At 42.5% G+C, this 26,261-nt stretch overlaps 3 protein-coding genes across 3 annotated transcripts in view; 2 read left to right on the plus strand and 1 right to left on the minus strand.

The window, feature by feature from the left end:
• Positions 1 to 763: 763 nt before the first annotated feature.
• DTX3L (deltex E3 ubiquitin ligase 3L) lies at positions 764 to 10,989 on the minus strand. Its single transcript, XM_044437934.1, has 5 exons — positions 10,764 to 10,989; positions 9,191 to 9,426; positions 7,073 to 8,617; positions 4,712 to 4,929; positions 764 to 2,562 (listed from the first exon to the last, which is right to left on the minus strand). The coding sequence occupies exons 1-5, from the start codon at positions 10,954 to 10,956 to the stop codon at positions 2,493 to 2,495; spliced, it is 2,262 nt and encodes a 753-aa protein (XP_044293869.1). The 5' UTR covers positions 10,957 to 10,989; the 3' UTR covers positions 764 to 2,492.
• A 1,907-nt stretch (positions 10,990 to 12,896) lies between these two features.
• Positions 12,897 to 25,869, plus strand: PARP9 (poly(ADP-ribose) polymerase family member 9). Its single transcript, XM_044438482.1, has 10 exons — positions 12,897 to 12,920; positions 14,057 to 14,093; positions 15,006 to 15,823; positions 16,725 to 16,955; positions 17,042 to 17,260; positions 18,954 to 19,029; positions 21,425 to 21,784; positions 22,881 to 23,026; positions 24,288 to 24,462; positions 25,532 to 25,869. Exons 1-10 carry the CDS (start codon positions 12,897 to 12,899, stop codon positions 25,867 to 25,869), a joined length of 2,424 nt encoding a protein of 807 aa, XP_044294417.1.
• Positions 20,866 to 26,261, plus strand: part of CEP70 (centrosomal protein 70) — a 39,131-nt gene continuing 33,735 nt past the window's right edge. Inside the window, exon 1 of the mRNA XM_044438263.1 lies at positions 20,866 to 20,878. The gene's annotated coding sequence lies outside the window, so the exon portion shown is untranslated. The remainder of the gene's footprint in view (positions 20,879 to 26,261) is intronic.

The raw sequence follows: 26,261 nt of genomic DNA on the forward strand, positions 1-26,261 counted from the left end.
ATCCTGGCCAGCAGCACACACAGTGAAAGGGTGACAGGGACTTGCAGCCCCTTAGTGTCTACAGCACTGGATAAGACATTAAACTCGCACACTCTCTAAAGTAAATTTATCAGGAGGTTCTTTGCTTCAGTCATAAATGACTTTTGAACTGAGCTGGGATGTTGGTGCTACATCTCTTCATTCCCTGAGGCACCCTAAAAAGGACAAGCCTGTGGACACTCCATTTAATGAACACTGCAGTTTCCACTCCAGGCCACCATCTGTGGATTGCTGGCAAGAACTTCACTCTTGATGTCTCAGGTAATGCTAAATTTCTTAGATTGGTATAACCAGAGATGCAAAAGCAGTTCTGCTTGAACCTTTGCTATTGTCAAGGATCATCTGCCAGTCATGATTCAGTCCCATCAAAAGGTTGCAACTTCCACTTAAAACCAATCCTCCTTATTTAAAATTGGTTTTCAATTGAATGCTAGTCTTCCCAATGAGATTTGGAAGCCATGACTCCCATTCATTTCAATGGTTCTACACTGGGTAGGACTAATACTGGATTTAACCCTTTTAAATTTTACAATTACACTATCAGTCTATCCAAGGATCCAGCCCTTTACAACGTGTGCTAATTTAAACCAAATTATGGCTTGTTTTCACCCTGCTTTACTGTCATTTGTTGATACATTGATGATTACTGTATTCAGCTTATTTCTTTAGTTTCTCATAGAATTCCCTCCTTTCCTTCATGCAACCATGAATGAAATACTTGAAGTTAATAAAAATGCAGGAACTTTAATAGATTTACTTAGGGAAGCATGTTAGTCACAACAAGGCTACATAAATTTGTTTTACAGTCAGCCTGCAATCCTAAAAATACCATAAGGCACAGTGCCACTTACCCCAATAATATGCATAGGATTGTCCTAGGTTACAAATCAAAATTTGAATAGTTTGAATATTTACAGTACCACTGCTTGACATTTCTTGCTATTACAAATCACCCTTATTCCTCACTAATTCCCCACTCAACACTAATTTCCCACTCAATAGCACTTAGCTGTTTCAAGCAGGAAAAGAAACCACTTCTCCAACTACAAACTTGTCAAAGAAAAGTTATCTATCCATCTTCATACTTCTGTGGAATTCCATCCAAGAGTTTATCCATCCAGCTTCTTTAAACTTAAAACTTAAAACCCCAAATATTCCATATCTATAACATGCAATTTTATTTCCCTTTAAGTCATATTTCACAAACTACTGATTAATATACCTAAAATCTAGCCAAGTGTGTTATAATTAGCTGATTCAAATAAATAGCAAGAGCAGCAAGAGGACTGAATGGTCTGGTGTTACAAAGTGTAGGTTCTGTGAGTATTGCTTGACCCTCAAATAAGCCGTGATAACTGGGTTTGGAAGACACAGCAGCCTCTTGATTTGGGTTTGCATGTTCAAAATGGCTCACAGTGTCATGCAAAACAGGGCAATACATTGCCTGAAAGATGACAGATTATAAAATTAACATATTACTGTACCTTCAAGCTAGTGTTAAATTGAAACAAAATACTGGGAAGGGAACCATATAAGGACCCAGTTTTTATCAGGAAGTCAAATACAATTGAAGTGATAGAAAGTGTTATTTATACTTTACAATACAGGGCACAAACTTTGATTTTTTTAAATAGGTTGAACAATACTTCATAATAAGGCTCTGATCCAAACTGCCTTTTTAATAAAGTGGAGGGCCCACCCGTCATTTGGTAGGGTGGGGCAAGAGTGGCAGGAAAGTAGAAATGAATAAAGGGCATCAAATGCCTCTCCCATCCATGGTTGTGGGATGTTTGTTAAAATTTAAACACCAACCCCGAAAAGGGTTTCCATGGGTTGCCATAAGATGCATTGGCAGATGCTCTTCTAGAATGAACGAACATGAAATTGTCATGGCATCATATGGATGCCATGGGGAGGCTGCAGAGAGAAGCAGCTAGGGCAACTTTTCCTGGTCAGGAAACCAGATGGAATCTGCTTCCCAATTACAGAGGCAGTGAAACTTCTGGGGATTGGGAAGCCTCTGCAGAGACTGCAAAAAATCCATTTGGAGGAGAGGTCTTCTTCAGCATAATTGTCATTTACCACTCTTGGAAGAGTTTTTTTAGCTACTGCCATGTCACCAGCATCAACAGACATACTTGGCTTATCTTACCACATTATGAGGATCACACTGTAATTCAGTGTCCTGATACAATACAAATATGCACATAGTAGGACTGAGGTACATGCAATAGGAAAACTCATTCTGAGCTGTGCCTTCCTTTCACGCAGAGAGAGGGAGAGAGCGAGAGAAAGACAGCGAGAGAGCGAGTAGAGGAGGGGAGAGAATGTATTGAGGGAGCGTGCAGCCTATTCTGACTTTTGCACCAGATAAGCAGCAAGTTGGAACTTTTCACCATCATCAGTATGTAGAATTAGTATCTTGACAGGTTGCAGATTCCGGACAAATGCACTCATTCAATTCCTTTTGCCTTCAGTTCTTCTCGAACACGTTTCAGATAGTAAGGATCAGGGTAACCAAAGCTAGAACAAAGAGAGGCTTATTCAAACCAAGCAATTACTGAGGGAAATCATGTAGCACATTCCCTTCAAATACCATATACTCAGATCAACATGAAGCAGAAACATTTGAGAGAAAGGAGACAGACATCACGCTGGAATCCATCTCAACTTTTTCTCCACAGAAGCAGGTCTAGGTAAATGTGTAAGCATTTGACATTTATGATTTTTGAAATTTTACATGTACAAAATTGAACTTAACTTTCAGGTTCTTTTAAAAAATACCCATTAACAACATGTGCTTGACAAGAGTGCAATTCATCTGCATACACTTTAGAATCACTGACAGAAATTGAGAGCATACCAAAATAAATAAATCAAAAATAAAATCAAAAAGCTTTTTAAAAAGACTTTCTATTCCTCATTAAAAATATAACAACTTTAAAGATTGGTCGAACATATACTAAGGATTTAGGCACCATTAGTTTGTTCTGATGTAGCATTTTTAACATGTTTTACATGTTTATTCAGCATTAAATCCACCATGTTCAATGGGACTTGTTCCCTAGTAAGTATGACACACCCATCTATGTAGGAAGAAGCCTCACTGAAATCAACATAACTTGCTCTCTTAAATCAACATTTAGGTCTCAGTGAGCCAGTAAGATCAGCATATGCAGGGATACTGAGGGTAGGCCCAGCTCATACACCCTAATGTCCCCTATATAAGGAACAATTCCTTCTGCAGATTTGATAACTGAACTGGATAATAGGTGAAAAAATAGGGCCATTTTTCATACTGTCAGAACTGGTTCCTGGTTCAGCTAGCACAGTGTGGGAATTTATTAAGTAGTAGTCACATTGCAAACACATTCTGTAATGGTGGTCAGGTACATGTAGGTTATTAAGAAAGATTTGTACCAAAAAAACCCCCACCCTTCCATGCCCATTTTCTCCAAGTAAAAATGGTGTACACCCTTTTTCTGGTTGTAAGATGTGTAGCAGAGTGGCTAAATATAAGAGGTAGAAGCCAAGGCGTTTCTGGATGAAATTTTACCTCAGTGATGCAGATGGCTGCAGAGGTTTCAACTCCTTGACTACCTTTTATGGTATATCACTACAGGGCAGGATTATTGTGGTGATTTGGAGCATGCAGAAAAGCACAACATAAATTATGAAGTACTGTAGGTGGGGAACCCAACAAGCCACAGAGTGTGTGTTTATTTGAATACTACCAAAAAGGCCCAGCTTTGACAAGGCTGGAATAGCTCTTGGTTTAATATAGCAAAGCCTTCAAGTAAAGTTCTGCAGCTGACAGAGTTAGGCACACTGCATCCTTCCTGTCTGAGTGAAGCCATGCCCATAGTGCAAATCTATGTACTGCCGGGACTGCAGGTGGCACAGTGGTTTAAACCGCTGTGCTGCTGGGCTGGTTGATCAAAAGGTCGCCGGTTCGAATCTGCACAACGGGGTGAGTTCCAGTTGCTCCGTCCCAGCCCCTGCCAACCTTGCAGTTCGAAAGCATGCAAATGCAAGTAGATAAAAAGGTGCAACTTCAGTGGGCAGGTAACAGCATTCTGTGCACTTCGGTGTTTAGTCATGCCAGCCACATGACCACGGAGACTGTCTGTGGACAACCGCTGGTTCCCTCGGCTAGGAAACGGAGATGAGCACCGCCCCCTAGACTCAGGCATGACTGGACTTTAATGTCAAGGGGAAACCTTTACCTTTACCTATGTACTGCTAGAGATGACTGCCACCTAGTGACTGAAGATGATACAGCGGGTTTAAACAAGACTGAATTAATGTTTTGGGTTTGTGATTTTTAAATATAGCATTCTTAGAGTCCCCTTAGTATGCATGCCATAATTCAGATGTCCAGATTTCATGGTCTCAAAGATATGGTGCAGACAGACTGTCATCTTATTACTAAAGATACTCAACCTACTCTTTGAATAATGGCAAAATTAATTTGCACAGTAAAAATGGAGAAAAGTGCAAGTCATCTTCACTGAGATGTCTACCTGCTATGCTTTGTTTAAAACATCAAGACTTCTGAAATGGTTTTCAAAAGCACTTATTGACTTAAGTTGGTCCACAATATAAAAAGACTATATTTTTTAAAAATCACCATCACTTAAATACACACACAAACTTCCACACTCCAACTCACTTGTCAGGCCCTCCATAAATGCAAGTCTTGTGGTGAATATCATTCCAGGTAACAACGTCAGTTGCACCAGAGGTACGTGACTGGCCTACTGTGAAAATCAATTTTTGATCAAAAGCCCGTCGAAGTAGCCTCATAATTTCGTTTCCTTCTTTGTTGTCTGGCAAATATGCATTCCGATGTGTTCCGTAGAATCTTCTTCCTGGATTTGGATGGTTTGCCTAATTGGTAAAAAGTGAAGATAGTACAATGTACTGTGAATTACATTTTCCTGACAAGATGCTCACCAAAGGAGAGGAATCAGAACTTCCTTTGTTCATCTGAATGGCTCATCTAATCCAGCATTCTGCTTCCAGCAGAAGACAGCAGACAGCTGACCTTGGAAGCCTCCCCAAGAGCATGACAGCAGTAGCTTTCAGCGCTTGGCATTCAGAGGCATACTACCTTCAAACATGGACATTCTTATTTAGTAACCATGCTGAATAGCCAATGAACGATAGGGCCTAACCTCCATGTATTTGCTTAAGATATTTATAGCCATGACAGGTAAAATAACTGTATTGAATTCAATTAAGTACTCTCTTGTCCCAAACCTACTGTAGATTGATTTCACTGGATAGGACCTTTGGTTCTACTACTGTATGAAAGACTGGAGGTGGGGGGAACAGGGGGAGAGGGACAGAAAGAATGACCTTGTGTAGATTTATAAAACTTATCCCTTCTCAGTTCTACAAAGTTGAGGTGGGCTACCTAGGTAGGTGGAAAAACAATGTTTTCCATTTCCCCTCCCTCCAGGCTAGAGGTGAACACTAAAAGGCTCAAGGGGAACACTCTTCCCTCTGCCTTCTTTGGACTGACATGAATCAGGATACTGCAATACCCATGTTGTTTTCAGCTAAGTGTTTCTAGAATGAGGCATCTCTCTCAATCAGGCAGAGAGTTGGGTGCAATTTAAGGACCCAGTTAGACTGAGATAGTGGGTGATTCCATTGCAAATCTTGGAGAGGATTTTTTTTAAAGGAGCAAATGCAGGTTCATCTCCCTCCCTACTTTGAGTCTGGGTTCAGAGAAAGGGCTTTTTAATCCTCATGAATGCAATGTTCTGGACTTAAACTGCTCTCTAATCTCTGCTATTTGTCCCCTGGGGCAAAACATACAGGAACTCTATCTTTTGTCCTATAGGGCAAATAGCTTTGGAGGGAGCCATATGGGCTAGGAAAGTAAGGTTTAAATTCACACCCCCACCCCCAGGTTGCTTTTGCCACTTGATTAACTGAGATGATCATAGATCCACCACCACTTGTCAACTGTGCTTTTAAATGCCATGGATTTCAGTGGGATTTAAGAGTGGATCCCTGTGCATTAGATCATGGCTTCGATTTTAAGACAAATAAATAACATGCAAGGATTCCTAATGATGCCACAATGACTAGCAGCATGGGTCCTCAAACTACAGCCCACAGGCCGGATCCGGCCCGCCACATTCATTTATCTGGCCCGCCTCAGAGCTTTTGGACTCGCTTGGAGAAAACGATCTCCGAGCGAGTCTAAAAGCTCTGAGCAGGCGCAAGCATTCTTTGAAACTGAGCAGAGAGCCAGTACATATGCCAAATTGTAAGAGCTCAACTGTGCATGTGCCAGCTCCCCCACCCCATTGCACGCATGTACAGAGTGGGAATAAGAAGTGGGAAACAAAACAGAGGAGGGCAGAAGAGAGAGTGAGACAAAGACAAAGAAACTAAAAAAGGACTGAAGGTAAGAAAAATACAACTTTTAAAATCTATTTTTAATTATGTGAGCCATGTCTCTGGGCTGCGAGCCAAGCCATGGCCGCCTCGCCAAGCCTGGGGGCAGACGTGGCTAGGAGAGGTGGGAGGCACCCGCCTCAGCCGACCACAGCCCTGTCCCTCGCCTCCCCAATGGAAAGCAGCCCTTACCTCCTCATGGCCCTCTCCCTGCTGGGGGAGCCGTCCCGCACCCACCTCTCTGGCCTCCTGCTCCCCTTCCTGGAGCTGGATGAGTGCCTGCAAGGGGACCTTCCTCCGGCTCAGAAGCAGAGCAGCGGCAAGGAGCTGGGAAGGCCTCGACCAAGGCGAGCACGCCCTCATGGCTCCCCCTTGTGTTGTGTTCTGCCTTTCGGCAGGCAGCGCAGCATCATCTTGGGCTTCTGCTGCAGCCCAAGTGAGTGGAGCAAACATATTTTAATTTTAATTGATTTTAATTGATTTTAATTTAAATTTTTTAAAATTTATTTTAATTTTAATTATTTTTTTAATGTGCAGTGTGCATAGGAATTCATTCCCAACAGTCTGAGGGACAGTGAACTGGCCCCCTGTTGAAAAAGTCTAAGGACCCCTGACTTACAGCTTGGAAGCCATCAAGTATGTGATAATGAATTTCAATAGTTCCATATCCTTCATAACCAGGCAGTGAATATCGGTGCTTGATGATGCTCATTTTGCCAGGTGGTTGATTTCCTTCCATCTTCCCATAAAATGTATTACATACGGGGCAGGTAGGCCTGTGTTTCATGGCCTCTTTAATGCATTCCTGACAAAAGGCATGCTTGCATTTGGGCAGCACTTCCTTTTGGCGGATTACATCGATGCAGATGGCACACTCCCCTTCTTTCTTTACTTCCTCGGCTTGTGACTCCACTGGCTTCCTGGGAGGGACTGGAAGCTTTTGATGGTCACCATTTTGCTCAAAGTATGCCCCTGGGGTAGCTCCAAGGGTGGGATTATGAGTGGGTGGATTCACCTTGGATGGATCCATAGTACTGTCCAAATACTCCTTGAAGAGCTTCCAGTCACAACACACGTGCTCTGGGAGACCTTTTAGAACCAGATCATCTCCCTTTCTAGTCACTGATGCTTTCCAAATTTGCCATTCTGCAATTAATACATCCAGTTCTCTTTTGCGATCCTTTGAATGTTTCAAGGGGATTACTTTTTCCATGGGCTCTGCTAAAATCTTCTGATAAACAGAGTAGAATTTGTTACAAGCTTTCGAAGCCTGATCTGAATTTCCATGGTTCTGAGACACAAAAACAATCCGTGACCGTCGGTTGTTGAGACACTTCTTTTTTTGCATTTCAGTTCTGTACTTTTCGTTTATAGCTTCAATTTCTTTAGCCAATTTAGGTTCCAGCAATTCAAATATATCAGTATCAACCTCAAAGTCAACCTTCATGGAACGAGAAAGTGCTGGTGTCTCAGCCAAGAAGGTCTCTATTTCCTTTTTAGCAGCTGAAATCTCTCTCGCAGGGCCACAGAGAATTAAAACATTTTTGTCTGTTTTAACAAGAATACATTTGTATTTGGTACTTAGCATTACCTGCACTCCACTAAAATGGAGTGAGCTGGAGAAAGGAATCCTTTCCTCTTTCACATCTGCTGCTGCTACTTTCTGAAAATCTGTGACAAAAGTCTGCCTAGCTTTCTCAATTAAGTCAGGAGCCCCGGCAGAAAGAACGTGTACAGCAGTCATTCCATTTTCCTTTTTATTATAAGTTAGTTTAACATTAAATGTCTTCTCCAATTCTTCAATTTGTTCCTTGCAGGTCTGGTAGAAGTATTCAAAGACACCTGAGGGAACTTCCAAGTTTTCTTGAACATCACCCACATCATTTTTGTTTCCATCTTTCTCGTCTTCCATGAGCATTTGTTCCACACTATGTTGTCTTTTGGGATGTAAAAAATCACTGTTGCGATGATGGGAGGAGTCAAGGAGTTTCTCGAAATAACAGTGCAGCTTCTCAATATCACTGTAGTCTCCCGATACCTTTTCAATGCCAAACTGACTTGATTCTTTGTCTATTTTTAAAGTGGGGCACAGAGAATTCACCTCATTCCTCTGCTCCTTTGTGAACAAGGAAGTATTCAAATTGGCAGATACGCTGAGAAATATCTGGAAGGGGAGATATGAGATCAAAAAACTGAAGTCACAGTAATGCAGTGGCTAAGCCTTATGTACCAGCTGCTGGATACCCATGTTCAAACTATTAACTCATTAAGAGGTATCAGGTAAGCCATTCCATCATCATCATCTTCATCATCAAGTTTCATTTCTATACTACCCAATAGCTGGAATGCTCGGGGGGGGGGGGGGGTCACAACATTTCATAAAAATGCAAAAATCACAAGAAGATAAACACAGCATACATTTTCCAATATACAACACTTAAAACAGAATTTAAAACAATGTAATCAATGAAAATAGTTGTCAGTCTAATACAAGTAGACTGACATAGTCTTAAACTGGAACCAAAATGTTGCAGGGAGGGCTCACTGTGAAGGCCCTCCCCCTTGTTGCCACCCTCAACGCCTCCCTTGGGAGCACCACTATGAAGAAGGCCACAGATGACAAGCGTAGTGTCAAGGTAGATTCAGGCTGAGAGAAACAATCTATCAGGTATTACAGCTCCAAGCTCTGTGAGGCTTTAGGGTTTAGACCTGGCAGTCTGGGCAATGCTAGACTTACCTTTGTGGCAATGTTTTCACAATCACTTGCACTGAGCCGCTTTTCAAAATCATTTTGAAGTTGTGCACTACTTGAAACAGAAAATGAGTCTGCAGCTGGGTTCCTCAAGTTACTTTTCGATGGCTGTTCTTCATCATCTATCATTTTAATGTCAGGCTCTGGCAAGATTTTTACATCCAGTGTTATGTCACCAAACTCTATGGTATGGTCTTTATGTGCCTTCACTCGGTTCTTCACTAAACCAATTTGAATAACAAGCAAACATTAGAGGAATATGTGGAATATTAATGCGTGTTCATATAGGTATTATACTACATGCCTAACACCCAGCCATCCTGCAGCCACAGAAATATTGGAAGGAGAGTATGCCACATCATCCAATTATATGACAGGATGTTGCAACATCTAGAGAGATATTTGAAGACAGGTCAGCTTTCTTAAGTTCTGCTACTGCCACTCTGCATATAACAGCTTGCCCAGAAGTCATTGGCACGGGTTCAGTTTTAGCAGAGGAAGAAGCAAAATTTGTGTTTCTGTGACGATCAACAATATGCTGCAGGGTGGCCACTTGGCAGAAGGCAAATTAACACATTTAAAGAAAGTATAATAAAATAACAATCGTCTGCTAAGAAGCTAGTAGCCCGTGTTTCTATGCAAGTGACAGAGGAAGGGGCCTTGCCTCCTCCACAGACAGAATGCTACTATAGACCTTTTTGCACATTTGGAGCTTTTGAGGGTGTATTTCCAAGGCTGGACTCGTAAAAGCAGCTAGAGGACTGCACACTCCCTCCAGTGTTTTGTGCTCCAGCTACACAGACACCATTCAAAACTGAACAACTATGTTCTTGTCTGGATACTGTTTTTGTGGCTTCAGGAGCACCTTCCATATCAGCCCCTGCCCCCACCAACTTTATATCCTGCCTTTTTTATGAGTAACCCACACGAGCAGTTCAAGTCTTGCAGTTGGAAGCCATCAGGCATGCAGAGACCAAACAGATAGGATATACTGGAGGCAGGCCCTTTTGAAAGAAACCTATATAAATGCTAACAATGGTGCTCAGTTTCCAAAGCAAGGGCAGTGAAGGGCCAATCCTACCAAGAAGTTGCAGCTTCTGATTTGAAAAATCTCTCTCCCATTCCCTCTTAAATTACTGGCCCTTATTAGTCAATGACGAATGTCACCATTTTAAAAGAGCATTCACTGCAAGGCATTCCAAAGGATAAGCGTAAGCCTTGCCCCAAACTTGCTTGCCAACTTTTTCCTTGGCAGGACTCGGAGGCCCTTAGCAGCAGGCACAAATTCCAGAGGTAAAGGTTTTGCCCAGTTTAGAGTTCTGAACGCTAGGGTACGCTTCACCTGTGAGATTCCTGCCTGCTGTGCACCTGCTGAAGGTTCCCCAATTGGCTGACGGGCAGACGACAAAGGGAGCGAAAGGAACAGGTGGCAACCCTAGAAACAAAACCCCGTGGCGAGAGAAGAAACCTTTTTAAAAGACTGCGCCACATGGCTTCGTAGCAGCCCTCTTGGGCCACGTCCACTGCCCAGTCGAGGGCTCCGAGCCGTCGGGGTTACCTTCCTCCGATCGGAAAGACACCGAATAGATGCCCCGGGAATGATCCAGCAATCGCACATCGCACTCGCCGCCTCCGGATCTTTTCGGGGACTGGAAGTGGATCACAAGCTTCGTCAGCAGCTTGTCCGAAACCAGCAGCTTAGGGAAGATCTCCACGAATAGCGGAGAAGGAGGGAGAAAGCAAGCAGCCATGGCGAACGCTCCAGAGACTCTGCGGAAACTTTCGCTTTCGATTCGCGGCAAACACGCCCGGAGAAGATAGACAACCGCGGTGACCGCCTCCTCCGGCAAGGCCAAGCTGAACCTGTCTCCGCGCTCCCTGTTGTACGCTCAGCGCCGCCTGCTGGCCTCCTTAAGTAGCGCCAGCCTGGCCCAAAAGCCCGGCCTCCTTTCTGCCTTTAAAAAGCTGCACGACGGGCAGAAGTTCAACAAGTGAGCGTGCCCCCCCCGCAAGCCCGTGCAGTCCCCGTGCATTTCCGCCTGCAACGCTGCTAAGCACAAGTGGAAGTAGTTGAGGACGATCCTGCTGGTGGCACTGTTTCCCTTCACACTCAGGATTTAGTTGCCAACGATAACCTTGCTAAAGGGTTATCTTTGGGGACTCTAGCTCCCTTGCGTGTGCCTGCGGTACTATATGGGTGTTGTGAAGATGTTATCGTGTTGGTCAGTAACTGCGTAAACCAGGGTTCAAAACCCTACACAGCCATGAAGTTCACTGAGTGATGCTATGGAGTTAGGCGTGACAATAAACTGGTCAGATTCCTACATGACACCAAATTATGTAGGGAAGTGAAAAACAAAAAGGAATTGCAAAGAGCTTCAAAAGGCTTCTCTCTTTTAAACAAAGTGAAGGAATGAAGATCCTACAATTTCATGGTAATCATAGGAATAAAACCTTGGATGATTCTCACGGAATCCTGAGGTTCTGGGGGAGCACACTTTTCATACCACATTTTTCTGGAATACTAATATGACTTTTGGGGAATTTAGCTTAGAAAAAAGGAGATGGGGTGTATAAAATTATGCATGGTATGATAAATGTGGATGGTGAGACGTTTTCCTTGCTCTGTCATAATATTAGAATTGAGGGTTCAGCTGATTGAGGGGAGATTCAAGAAGACAAAGAGAAGTCCTTCACAAAGCATATAGTTAACCTGTGGAATTTGCTGTGCAAGATGTAGTGATGACTGCTGCCTTGGACAGCTATAAAGGGAATTAGGCAAACTTATTAGTCATGATGATTATAAGCTACTTCCAAGATCAGAAGCAGCAGGCCTTTCAACCTCATTTGGCTGGGCAGTAAGAGCTGGCGGTTGCTGTTGTGCTTATGCCGGGACATCTGTTTGGAACACAAGATACTGGACTAGATAGGCCCCATCTAAGTGGGTTCGTCTCATGTTGGCTTCCTTTCTTTCTCTCTCTCTCTGCCAAAACTGCCTCCCAGGGTTGCTGTTTGAATAAAAGGAAGATCATGTGTGCCTGTCCTCTGAGAAAAGATAGATGGTATTTATTGTGTTTAAATGCTACTGTGCCTTTCCCTTTGGTTTAAATGAATTGAGGTCTTTGTGTGTGTGTGTGGGGGGGGGGTTGTATTTTTCCTGTCCTTTCATTATGTTACTGTTGCTGTAGATATGCTTAATTTAATATTATTATTTTTATTGTGTATGAATTGTTATTATAGTATATATTTTGTAACCCACCCAGAGAGTCATTTTAGCTGATGAGCCAGATAGACATTTAATAAATAAAATATTCTGTGGGGCCAGTATGGCTGTTCCTAACCTGAAGGGAGAAGAAAAAATGGTAGCCTTCTTGTACCCCTTACTTTGCAGCTAATGCTGAAAAGGTGTGTATATGAGGTGAAATGACTCAAGGCCAAACTACAGGTTAGTTACAGATTAAAAAAAAAAAACTGGCCATTTTTCCTATGCCTGCTGAGATTATGATTGGAAGTGACTTGACAATGGGGCCCAGGTTCCAGCTGGGGTCTCCATAGTAACGAGGCAGGAGGATTCTGAGGGAGGGGAGGTGCTTGTAGGGCCAGGGCAGTTCCTTGCTGCCAGCCGACCCAATGGAAAACAAAGGAGAAAAGAGGGGCCATCTAGGAGGGGGTGAAGAGCAAGAGATTCAAAATGGGGAACATGATGAAATTGCTGGTAGGTGAGCAAGACAAAAGAAGATACTTGGTGTTTTGGCCTGTGTGCCAATCATGCACTCAAGCTGAGTGGAGGTAGCCTTAAAGCAGGGGTCTCAAACTCGCGGCCCGCGGGCCACTTGCCGGGACGGGTGGGGCACGGGGAGGGGCCCTGCGGCCTTCAAAGCGCCTCCGGGAGCCACGCGGGACGAGCGGCCCACCCCCACCGCGGCGGTGGAATACTTGATGCGGCCCAGCCTCACCCAGACTCTACTTCCAGCGGCCCCCAGGCAAGCTGAGTTTGAGACCCCTGCCTTAAAGAATGCAAGGCTGTTTTCTTTTTCAGCTTACTTGACATGAAACAAGCAACTTGTGTCATGGCATAATGGATGTTCCAGATATAACTCAACAAATTAAAACCAACAAAAAGAAAACACACACAATTTAGGCTCTGTGTGTGTGTGTGGGGGGGGGTTGTTTGCATTGTGGGAGTCACCATGTGCACCACATTCAGTTAGCTGATGTTGCAAAGTGAGCAAAATGCATTATTTGCAACAAGGGAAGCTGCCTGATACTGAAGCAGACTTTGGTCTGCCAAGTGCTGTCCTGTCAAGACTAGGGTGGGGTCATCCAGGGTTGCAGGCAGCTCTACCTGGAGATGCCAGTGAATGAACCTGGGACATGCAAAGCAGGTGGTCTTGCACTGAGTTATGTCTCCTCCCCTATTAGTGGCATACCCATTAACATGTAAGGATATGTGCAGTACAAAAAAGGCTTTTTTCACAGTTAAGGCTGTGATCCTATGCACAATTATATAGGAGTAAGTGCTACTGAATTCAGTAGGATTTGCTTCCAAGCAAGCATGTATAGGATCAGCCTGCATGCTCTTGTCTCTCTACCGATCAATTCTAGCAACAGGCTAAATGATTTATTACTGTAATCCCATGCATACTTGGAGATCAGTGGGAGTTTTTTCCAAGCTAGTAAACATGCCTTAACACTGAAGTAACTGGGCTCTTTTACATTATTTTCACAGACAGATTTGTTATTTGTAAAAATAGCGAATGAGGATCACAATCCAATAAACATTAACTCAGTGGATCTGGGACATCTGTGGGGAATAATTTTGAAAGCATATTTATGTTTTGTTTTTTGCAGGCTGCCAGTTCTGAAAGCATCCAAAATGACAATGCAGGTAAATAGTCCTCTTGAGGCCTTTTCTTGCAGAATGGCAATTAATGATGTATCAGTGATTTCAGAAGCAGCAGAATAAGGCTTGTTTGTTGTTGTTGTTAGTCGCGAGGTCGTGTCCGACCCTTCACGACCCCATGAACAACATTCCTCCAGGCCTTCCTGTCCTCCACCATCCCCCGGAGTCCACTTAAGCTCATGGAAGGCTTATGGTAATGGTGGCAAACTTGTGGTCCTCTGGAGGTTTTACACACCTCAACATTGACTGTACTGGCTAGCAGTGATGGGAGGGCCACTGGATGCCTACCCTACCCTATAGGGACAGAGAGCTCTTCAGACTTTCTACTGCAAAGACACTCACCTTTCTGCTTTCTCTTCCTGTTCTACTGTGCTAGTGCTGGGCAAATGTGGTGCTTCAATTGGATTACACTTCCCTTGAGCCCTAGCTAGCATAGCCAATCATGAGGGTTGTTGGTGTTGCAGTCCAACATCAGGAAGACACTACATGGAGCCATGCATGATACGTTACTATGTAAAATCTGAGGCTGGATAGTACCCACAGATCTCTTTCTACTCTGGTGTAAAATAGGCATGTAACTTAAGGCTACTTCACATTTTGTGCTGTGAAATTATGCTTCAGCTTCAGCAGTTATTTACCAGCTTAGGAACTTTAAGATTTAGCCTGCTACCTGATCTCCCATTCTGTAAATAAATTGATTAATGGGTACAGTTGAAGTGACAATATTTCTATGTGTTGTGTTAGCCTGGGAGGGCATTCTGCAGATATGATATTAATTTCATTTTCCTAAGCCATTTTAGAAGAAAAGACAAAGGGAAAGCTTTAAAAGTATGTTTTTAAAGTGTTTGGGGTTTTTTGGCACATGACCACACAATGTTTATTATGTTTATCCCCTAGAAATCAGTATGCCCATAGATGAGGAAATGTTATCCATCCCCATCAGTAACAGTGTCTATGCAATTCTGAAGAGAAGAGAAAACTACCTATGCAGTTTGCTTCAGAAGAAGTTTGGCTGCATCACTGTCCTTAAAAGCATAAGGAATCCCACTAAAGTATATAGGAAAACCCTGAAGGAAGGAATTGAAGTTTCAGTCTGGATAGATGATCTTCCAAGACATGAAGCTGATGCATTGGTGAATGCAGCCAATGATTATCTCCATCATTTTGGGGGCCTTGCATTTGCCCTTTTGAAAGCTGGAGGACCAGAAATTGAAGAGCAGTGCAAGCAGTTCATTGAAAAGAATGGACCACTCATTGCTGGCCAAATAGCCATCACTAGTGGAGGAAGACTCCCTTGTAAGCAAGTCATCCATGCAGTTGGTCCAAGATGGTCTGAAGATCAGCAGGAAGAATGTTGTCTGAGACTTGAAACAGCCATTATCAATATCCTGAAATATGTAAATGCTCCAGAAAACAATATCAAGTCTGTGGCCATTCCCGCTTTGAGCTCTGGAACCTTCAACTTCCCACAGGATTTGTGTGCTCAAGTGATTGTGCGAACAATAAAGAATTTTATCCAGCTAGCTCCATTATTTGGCTACTTGCAAGAAATCCACCTTGTGAGCATTGACGAGACTACTGTTGAAGTCATGAGAAGAGCTTGTGAAGAGTTGCTTGGCAGTGATGAGGATACGCCTCTAAGAGGGACCACAGAGTCCATCACAGTCCATGATCTCTGCCTACAGATTAAAAAAGGGAATATAGAAACACATCAAGTAAGTGTCTGAGAACTTTTAACTTGACATGATAGGAACTACAGAGTTGGAAACTGAGGGTCAGTTCACATGATTGACTACTGCAGCTTTGTAGAGGAGTACATGCTTTGCATGAAGAAGATTCTGGGATCATACACCACCATCTCCAGGTAGAGATAAGAAAGAATTCTGTCTGAAACCCTGGAGAATTGCTGCCAGCCAGTGTTGACAATACTGGGCTAGATGGACCAATGGCATGTGGCAACATTGCACAATCCTAGGATGGGGCCTTGATTAACTTTTCCATTACTTGGGTTTGTAAGTGGTTGCAAGTGCTGGATGAGCAACATTGTTGCATATCCACTTTCTTCCAAGGATGCTTGTATCTCACTAGTACTACCATATGTATGTAAAGCCATTTCTTTAAAAATGCTATTCCCTGAGCAAGTGAATGCTTTTTTTCCTTTCCTTTGCTTTAAAAATGACTGAGCAAGAAACTCCCTTTTAAGATGTTACAGTTGACCATGATGTTGCCTTGGCCTTGATATCAAGAATAGATCTTGCACTGGAGTGGAATAAATTATCAAACCATCGGTATTTCAGAGAGATCCATTTATTAATTTATAAGCTGTGGGTTTGAGTTCTTGAAGCCATTTGGATGAAGGATCTGGTAGTGTACCATACTATAGCTGAAGCAGGCATTTTGTTCTACTGTATCTTTTCCCAACTGGTGCAGATGTTTTGGACTTTAACTCCCAGCAGCTCCCAGCAGCACGGCCACTGCCAGAAGACCTGGGAGTTGTAGTCCAAAACATCTGGAGGGTACTAGGTTGGAGAAGGCTGTGGCCATGTAGGAACTATGTAGGAACTATGCATGAACCCAACATGAAATGGTTTCAGATTCTAGGTTATTCTCTTGCAGGCTGCCATTATTGTTAACTCTGTGATTGTGCAAGATGACCTTTCCCAAGGAACTGTTTCAAGAGCAATTCTGGAAAAAGCAGGTCCAGCTATGCAGAAGCAATTTGTCTTTGAGTTACAGAAACTTCTACCAGACAGACCCAAACTTGTCTGCACGAATGGGTACAATATTGACTGCAACTTTGTGCTCCACGTGATATGGCCATCCTACTGTGAAGGACATGCACAGGAAGTGAGGTCCTTTTCTATGAACATCCCATTTCTTAAATACTTTGAATGTGAATTGACGGCCCATATAACTCTGTTTTTCTCTAACAGGCACTAAAATCAGCTGTTTCTAAAGGTCTTTTCAAGACTCAGGAGCAGCAGTTTTCATCCATTTCTTTTCCACCCCTTGGGATTGAAGATCTACACTTGCCAAAAGATGAAGCAGCAGGGATCATGGTGGAAGAAGTCATATGCTTTGCAGAGGCGCATCCTGGGAAGAAGCTGGATGTATACATTGTGATTCCTCCAGATGACAATGATGTCTATGAAGTAAGATCAAAGAATAGATGTGTTAAATATCCATGTGTTTGTTCTAACAAATATCTTTTACTAGTTTATTTATTCATTCATTCATTTATTCGGGATATTTCTAACCCGTCCAATCACTATGCATCTCTGGATGGCTTACAAATGAATTCAATAAATACAACAATATAAAAGATCATAAATACCCCAAACAATAATAAGACTAATAACCCACGACTGAAGTAAAGCATAATTAAAGTCTTTTAAACATTAAAATACTGGGTGAATAAAAAGGTGTTGACCTGGTGCCAAAAAGCATATAATGTCAGCGCCAGGCAGACCTCGCTAGAGAGCACATTCCATAGCCTGGGCGCCACTGCAGAGAAAGTGGCGCCACTGTTTACCTCTTGCTATAACTCCCCACACCCCACCATCAGTTCCTTTGTGGAAGGCAAGCTGCTCAGTGGAATTTGCAAATGGTCACCACTGCCAATGTACGGTTTGGTCTAATCCTAAACCCAGATATGAAACACTGTAAGACAGCACAGCACATGGCAGTGGAGAGAACAGGGATTATCAGATGTTGATAGATGTCATGATCCATACATCCTGTCCTAAATTGGTACCATCCTTTTTAGAGTTGGGTCAAGAGGCAGCAGAGGGGTGGAACGTCTTTCAGCATTAACAGCCATAATGAAACTTTCAGGAGAACAAAAAATGCTTTTCATTTACAAGTGTAGTGTGGAAACTACTATTACGTGTATAACAGTTAAAACAAGATAGATATCTAATTCATGTCTTTTGTTAATTTTTATTACATTATTTGGGTTGGACAGTTGGGCATTAGCAAAGGATAAACACATGTGTAAAGAAAAGGATTTTGTTTACAAATCCCTATTTTAATTTCTAAAACTTTAATTTCTAAAATCCAATTGGTAGTTTATACCATACAAAGATATATGATCTGTAAAAATACCTTAAAAGAACCTGTCATAATTTTGTATCCTATAGATATTTTGGATTGCAGTTCTCAGCATTCCAGACATTGACTATGGTAGGAATTGTAATCTAAAATATCTGGAGGGCTGTGGTAGACAACATTTATGATGTATTTCATTATAAAGTTTTGTCTCGCACTATTCAACAAAGTTCATGGTGATTTACAAGGGTTGAGAGGAAGGTGACGAAGATGGTGAAGGGCCCTGAGAAAGTTGAAGGGGTTGTATAATTTTGTGGGAGAGACTTTCCTAGCTGATCCACTGCCCCAGTGAAGCAATCCAACCATGATCATGGTGTCAATAACTGGATCATCCATTTCCATTGTAGTGCAAAACATCAGCTCTAACATGAAACCTACTATGTGCTAGGTGTGCAAATATTACTTAAAATTCTGGCTATCATGGGGACCTTGGTGAAATCATGAGGCTGCCTAAAAAGACTGGCCTCTGCATTGCTGTTAAAGGCTCTCAAAATAAGATGCCTGGAAGACTTCATTATAGCCTTCAGGATCAGTATGGATAAGTCTGTTGCTTGCACCGACAGCTGACTTTTCAGTTTATCCTAGGCATTCAATACTAGGAATATGGCTATGTTCTGTAAGTTGAACCATCTTTGCAAATACTTGCTACTTGGCAAAATGTTCTTGCACTAAGGTTGCATGTGGTCTGGATCAGTAGCCACACTATATCAATTATATGTTGTTTTTCTCTTTTTAAAGGCTTTCTGCACCAAGGTGACAACAGTCAAAACCAAACTAGAAGAAAAGATGGACTGTAGCAATATGGATGGAATGGGTAATAGATGATTAACACTGATAGATACTGTGTGTTTAATGAAGTTAATTTTGAATAAAAGTGGATTAAATATCAAGATTATTAGAACATAGAGCTTCATGTATACTTACTTTCCTCTTATGAAAATGTTAAAGACAGGAAGGCAGAAATTAAAGGAACCTTTGTGGAATATGTAGATCTTGAGGAAGAACTTGAAAAATGTGTGGGATTGGAGAAGACCAGGGAGAATTATTGGAGTTAGTAAGAAACATTTCAGGAGGGGACAATTTATGAGTCTAGAATAACCATGGAATTGTATATACACTTAACTGAGTCTAGGGTTCTGTGGGTCCTGGATTCATCCTATCTGCACATTTTCACTTCTTCAAGGCAAAGGGTAGAGCTCTACACCCATCAATGATGTTTTAATAGCATTACCCTCCAGGCTTTTGTGGATTCTAAGACGGGATTTATAGATGTTTACACAGTGGGTGGGCGAAAGGAATGACATGGCTATTATCTTGAATTGCCTTTGGCAGGTGAGCTAGTCACAGGCAGATTCTTCACCAGCCTCTGCCACTTCAGTAAACAGCCTCTCTCTGTGCCCCTTCATTCTCTGCCAGCAGGCCTTTGCACCTCAGTGCTAGACTCCCTGTAGAGCGCACTTCAGTGCACTTCTGGCTGCCTGTAGGCACAGTGACACATCCTCTGCACTCGAGGGTGTGAAGGAAAACCTGCAGCAATGCACCAAAAGTGATTCTTGCTTGCTGCATCATGCATAACGTCTGCATGTGAATGGGGGATTTGCCACTTCAAGATAACCCCTCCACTCCAGGACTAGGGGCTTAGAATGATGACATTGCCATGGATGGGCGGGAGAATGAGCCTCCACCACCTGCCTTGGATCCCACATCAGAATCAGCAGCTTGGGAGCAAGCTAGAAGTAACTGTTCAGGTATCCCTGGTTGAATGAATATGGGCCCACATGTGTCCTGCCACTAAGCAGAAGTGGCTTTCCCAGCAGCCTATGTTATACTTACTAGAATGATCGCACCTTTCCCCTCACCCCTGTATAAGCATCCCTTCTCTATAAGCTTCTGCTGAAGCATAGCCTTGCCCATGTAAGCCCCACTCTGTACTCTGCCAGAACCTTCCTTACTGTCATTGCCCCAGCCCTCAAGCCAGTAGCCCAGTTCTTTGCATTTCCCATTTAGACACTCATAGCCCACCCCATCAGCACCCTCCACACCAGTCCTGTCCAGTAGTGCCTTCCAAAGGAAAGCATGTTTTTGGTTCTTAAAGCTGGCAATGAAAGCCTAGAAAAATGGTCGTTTCTCAGTAATGATTTTCTTTGAAGTTGCAACACATTGGAGTCATCTTGGAATGAGAATAGGTTGATGCAGTCGTAGGAGTGGCATAGCTGCAAAGGAGGGAGTTTTTGGTAGAAACATTGCTGCAAAGTGCGTGGGGCAGACAGAGGAAAGATTTGGTGGTGTGGCCTCAAGGGGAAAGGCAGGAGGGAGAGTGATTGAAAACAGCATTTGTTGATGGGCCTGGGCAGTGGGCTGGCTGCAAGTGTCGATGGAACATGAACTCTGAGAGTGGGAGAGTGGCAGGATCTGTCGAGCAAGACCAGCTTGGGAGAGGGTGGGAAGAGGAGAGTGTAGATGAATGGAAGAAGAAGATGAAGATGTCCATACACTCATGAAAAATCAAAGGGGTATGAAAATGGTTGCTGCTAGAAATACAGGCAGGCACTGAGTGGAAGAGGGATGGAGAAACTTTCCAGGAGGAGTCAACAAAGGCAAAACATGACCAAATATGCAGGAATCCAGTAGTAAAAAGGCTGCCAACATTGCAAGGAAGCAAGGTATCCTGGGATGTGGATTCTGCTGCAGAAAGTACTAGGGATATGTACCAAAACCAGCTGGAGGCCTGAAGGGGAAGGTGGGACAGAACAAGCCATGGCAAGCCCAATCATCCATCTGGCATACTGTGGGGTTGTTCAACCCATATCATGTAGCATTGGGTTGCTTAGTGTGACATGTGACCCCACACAGAAGAAAAGGAGGAAGAGGGAAGAGCTGGGGAGAGAAAATATAAGAACTACAGAGAAAGGGCAACAGAGCCAGGAAGAGAGAGAGAGAGAGAGGAAAGATGAGACCAAGGAGGGAGAAAGGGTGTCTATGTGAGAGAGGGAGGGAGGGAGGGAGGGAGGGAGCAGATTGGGTAGTACTTCCAGAGGGTTCATATGCATGCTCTCATCCACAAAACAAAGATAACGGACATGTACCTAATATTTTTGTGATTGGACGCCAGCAGTCAATTTGTGGTGGTGCTGATTTGTTAACATGTCGATTTTGCCCATGTATCCAAACTGATTGGCAACTCCTGCACTAATGCCATTTTCTTCCAGAGCTACTGACAGACATGCAAACCAATGCAGCCTGTGAAAGAAATGGACCATTTGTGGAACTTATTGGACACAGTCGTGAAACTCTGGAGGAAGCAGAGTTGTGGCTGAAGAACATCATACAAGTTGAGGAGACTCATCGAATTGTTATAAGAAATTATAACATTCTAAACATTGGCAGTGGTCAGCCTGTTGAGCTGTCTCATCTCCAGCAACATTTTGGCATAACCATACAGGAGAAATTGACTGGAGAGGGGGCAGCCCTAGAGATTGAAGGTCCTCCTCGAGCTGTGATTGATGCAGCATTTGCAATCGAATTCATGTTACAGACTTCAGCCAAGCCAGAACCCCTGAGGTCCGATGGTATGTGGGACTTTTTAGGCATGCTACTAATATAACAAGAATGAACTCTCCAGCTAAGCAAACAGTCTGGTGAAGAAACCTGGCTTATTGAAAATCGCTTCTTTGTTACTTTTTTACTTAAGGGACTTTCTGAGGAAGAGTTTGGGGACACACAAGCATTTTTTGGTAAAGATCAGAAACTAAAAGATGTTCGGTCATAGTTTATTGAGCTCCTAATTCTCTTCTCCCTTTAGCTTTGTGTGTCTCCTTTTAAGTTTTCCACTGCTTCAGTCCCTGTTCATGGCAAATACTGAATTTAGAAAATGCAAACATAATTAGTCAAACTGCATAAGCATGAGTTACTTTCATTTACACATGTACGTGCACACAGTCCTTTTTACAAATCCACAAAGTGGCTACCAGTATTAAAATTGTGTGTGTGTAAGCTATGGTCATGGAAAAATGGGAATTCATCAGAACAGCATTAACTGATGTCAAATGGACCATCCACTTAAAAGAAAACAGGAAGGAAGTTTAAAGGGATATTCCATAACAATGGTGCCACCATTAAAAAGGTGCTGTTCCACTTGACCTCCAGGAAAGATCTCAATTTGTGGGTAGGCTCAAATGGGAGTCATCATACTCATATGAAAATATTATAGCTCATAGCAGAATACTAATACTAGTATTACAAAATTTCAAGAACAAAATTTCAAGAATTTGGAATAGTTAATACTTATTTGGATACTTAACCCACAATTGATTGTGCAAAGCAAGTGAGGTATATAGATAATAAGTCAGCACTTCATAATAATTACAGTCCTGTCAGATATTCTATTTTACATAATGTGCTTCCAGGCAGAGGAGTCCTAGTGTTAACACTGAAAAGCCATTGTGCAGCTGTTCTCTGTTTTCTTTAATTTTCCTTTCTGGTAAGATATTTCCATCTCATTAACACAACACCACACACACATTTGAAAGAGTCATTTCCTAAAACTGCCTGTTTTTTTAAGCAAACAGAACCTCATGACAACATCCCTATCCAATAAATTTACACTTGATTTTCCAATCTGGAAGTCTTCCTTTTACTACTTAATATGCTATTACTTCCTTCCAGGATCTTTGGGAAAGTATTCTCATCAGCAAGGGCATCTGGAGATGGAAAGAAAATACTGCTACCAAGTCACTCCTATAGAGTCATATCTTCAAGAATTCAAGCACAAAGAAAAACAACTTGAAAAAGCCGGCCTCTGTGTTCTCAAGGTAAACATAGGATCAGTAACAAAATGATTCTGAAAGACTCTTGTGACATCTTGCAGTCCTACAAAATCAAGTGGAATTTAGGAGGGCAAGGTCAAAGTCAGTGTGAAGGTTGACTGGTTTTTATTGATACATTGTAAGCTAGAATGGCTTCTGATACTTGGTCTCTCCTCCCCCTCTTTGAGCACAGATAACAATAAAATGGTAGAACTAGAATTCAGAGGGACAAGTTAAATGTTCTTTTAGGGAGCAATTCTATTCAGGTTTAGACAGAAAAATGTTCCTAAAACTTCCAGTGTGTCCCAGCCAGCATAGATGGATGGAAATTACTTGGAGTTGTAAGACCATTGTTTCCTCTAAACAAGCATAGGATTGTGCTGTAATCATGCATGGCCCATCTCTCCTGAAGGTTCACACAGCCTTGATTTGGACTGGAAGAGGCAGATTTAAGCTTGCTCCCTGCCTGTTTTGTCCCTAAATTCCATCCCTCCCAATGGGCAGGCTTGTGAATTTTCAGGACAGGCTGGGCTGGTGGGGAGAAAGCCTAAACCCGCTTCTCCCAATGCACTATACAGCTGTCCACACTGGTAGGAAACTAGGAGAAAAAACTACACATAGCTACACATTGTCTAGTTTGGTTCTCAGTTGCTCTCCTGGGAACAGAAGCACTCTTTGCATTAATCAGAGGTGTTCTGAAAAAGCAGTTAGAAAATTCTGGGCTTAGAGGGATGGTTTAATTTGGAGTCCTGCATTGAGCCTTCTTGGCCCCTTCCAACTCTTCTATGATTCTGTGATGGACTGATGGTCTGAACTGGTATAAGGCAGACTTCCATGTGCCAAATGTTCTACTCCGGTCAGTTATCACTACTCAAATGTATGTCAATTTCTCAGTGACATACTGAGTAATTTCTCAGTAATTTCTACTCAGTGGTAGAAATTAATTTGTTATTTTTTCCTTACTCCAAGTAACTCAGGGCTGCATTTATTATCCTCGCTGTGCCACTTTCCTTGCAAAAACTCTCTGAATTGGTTATGCTTAGACATGGGGATTGATCCAAGGACACCGAATGAGCTTACTATTGTAATACATAATCTGTTGCATGAAGCAACTAAAACAGTTCTTTTTTTCCCCAGAATTGCTTTTTAATATGTGCATATTCCTAAAATCCAGTACTTATACTAAAAATATACTGATAGCTGGAACTGCATATTAACATGGCTGACCCTGAGCTAGAGACAACTTTATTGTTCATTTTTATTGCAGATCGAGAAAATATGTAATCCTCTTTTAGAATCTGCCTTCCAAAGGTTTAAAAGAAAAATTGAAGGAAAAAATACTGGAATGCCAGTATGCCATAGGCTATACCATCATGTCCCAGCTCAGTATTGCAGTCTGGTGTGCAAAACTGGATTTCAGAAAACCTACTCCTCTTCACAGGGTAAGTCATGCAGGAGCCCCCGAACAACAGTGGGATTTTGTTGGAAGTGTACACAATCTGACTGCTACATTAATGCATAGATGCCTATTCAAATGCATTGAAAAAACAAGGGATTCAAGGTAGCTAAAAAAAGGCAGGAATTGTCTTGGGTACTTTATATGAGGTGTAGGGCACTTCAGGCCTGTGGCACAGGGGTCCTGAAGGTGCTCACAGCCACAAGGCCTTGATCCCTTCCCCTGGTCTCACCCCCTTTCCCTTAATTTTGTGCATTCCTGGTTTTTGTAGTGTTTCTTCCATTCTAAAAGGTCAAAATGCCTCTCCCGCATTAGTTACTTGCAAGAGGAGCTTTGGACTACGATATGCTGGTATTCTTTATCCATTTGACCCTTTTGCTTGTGGCTCCTGAGAATTTACCTGAAATTGTGTCCGGCCTTCTGGCTAGAAGCTTTCCACCATTGCACTGGCAGCAGCATGGAGGGCCAAACACATACTGAAAGAAAAAGTTCCACTTGCTGTGCAAGTGTGTATCCTTGCTCTAGGAGCTGTATAGCAAAACCACACCCTTTTTCTGACACCACACACCTATGGAATTTTAGGCAAAGCTAGATTGGTGTCTCCTCTAGTATCACAATGATCACCACATTTCTAATTCTTAAGTCATTGTAGAGCTGGCGTGGTGTAGTGGTTAGAGTGCTGGACTGGGACTTAGGTGTGGGTTCTAGTGCCCACTCAGACATGCAATTCACCAGGCCACTCTGGGCCAGTCACAGACATGCAACCCAACCCACCTCACAGGGATGATGATGTGCAGGTAAAACGGAAAGGAGAAAAACCTTGTAAGCTACCTTGGGTCCCTTGCAAGAGGAAGAAAGGTGGGGTATCCATGTAATTATAACACTGGCAGCTTCCAGAATGCCTCCCAGGCTTGTTCAGTTGTTATTTGGTTCTTGTAATTCTACCCGGGGTGTGGTTGAGAATAAACCAAAGATAAGGTAGAATAATCTCATCTCTTGAATTCCTACTATAATGAAAATGTGGCTGTTTAAACAGGCTGTTTTGTATTTTCCAGACCAGAAATATGGAGCTGGTATCTACTTTAACAAGAATCCCAGGAACCTTATAGGAGATACCAGGGAAAAATGTGAAATGGACCACTTGATCTGTGTGTTTGAGGCAGAGGTTGTAACAGGCTCATATACAAGGGGCAATCGAAGCTATGTAGCACCACCATTAATTAATGCAAGCAGCATGAAACTCTATGACAGTGTTGTTGATGATATTCACAACCCTGAAATCTTTGTCATTTTTAATAGGGAACAAGCTCTACCATTGTATTTATTGACTTGTTCCCTGCTTTGGAATACAGCACCAGAGACCAGTTTGGGACCATCAGCCCAGAATCTATGAGACTTTGAAGTTCATCAAAATACAGTCACCAGGTTCTGTGTACAAACATTAGGTAATTTATAAATGGCAGTTCTTCAGTGCAGTGAAAAATCTTGCCTTATTACAACCTTGAAGTATCCTTATCGCTTAATATGCTATTGCATCAATGGAACGTAACATCTCCTTACCATTTTAATTTGAAGAGAACTGCTGCACTGACAATATGAACTCTCCATTAAACTACCACCTTGACACCATCTGCACAAATTTGTTTTTTTCCCTGTAGAATAGCATATTGAAGACTCTGCATATTTACCAGAGAATGTGGAATTTATCTGGAGCAGGGGTCCTTAAAAGATTTTGTGTCAGTGGTCAGTCAGAGTAAATACGGCCATTTTCTTTGATCTGAAAAG

This window comes from Varanus komodoensis, unplaced genomic scaffold, assembly GCF_004798865.1.
Source record: "Varanus komodoensis strain SLA01 unplaced genomic scaffold, ASM479886v1 scaffold32, whole genome shotgun sequence".
Classification (NCBI taxonomy): Eukaryota; Metazoa; Chordata; class Lepidosauria; order Squamata; family Varanidae; genus Varanus; species Varanus komodoensis.

Excerpts from the sequence above, each read along its gene's own strand:
- DTX3L (XM_044437934.1), bottom strand. The coding sequence starts at position 10,956 with ATGGCTGCTTGCTTTCTCCCTCCTTCTCCGCTATTCGTGGAGATCTTC. Across the intron at positions 8,618-9,190 it reads GTGAAAACATTGCCACAAAG|ATATTTCTCAGCGTATCTGC; the intron begins GTAAGTCTAGCA and ends CTCCCCTTCCAG. Across the intron at positions 4,930-7,072 it reads TACTTGATGGCTTCCAAGCT|GCAAACCATCCAAATCCAGG; the intron begins GTAAGTCAGGGG and ends TTTACCAATTAG.
- PARP9 (XM_044438482.1), top strand. The coding sequence starts at position 12,897 with ATGGGGAACATGATGAAATTGCTG. Across the intron at positions 14,094-15,005 it reads CATCCAAAATGACAATGCAG|AAATCAGTATGCCCATAGAT; the intron begins GTAAATAGTCCT and ends TTTATCCCCTAG. Across the intron at positions 19,030-21,424 it reads TAGCAATATGGATGGAATGG|AGCTACTGACAGACATGCAA; the intron begins GTAATAGATGAT and ends ATTTTCTTCCAG.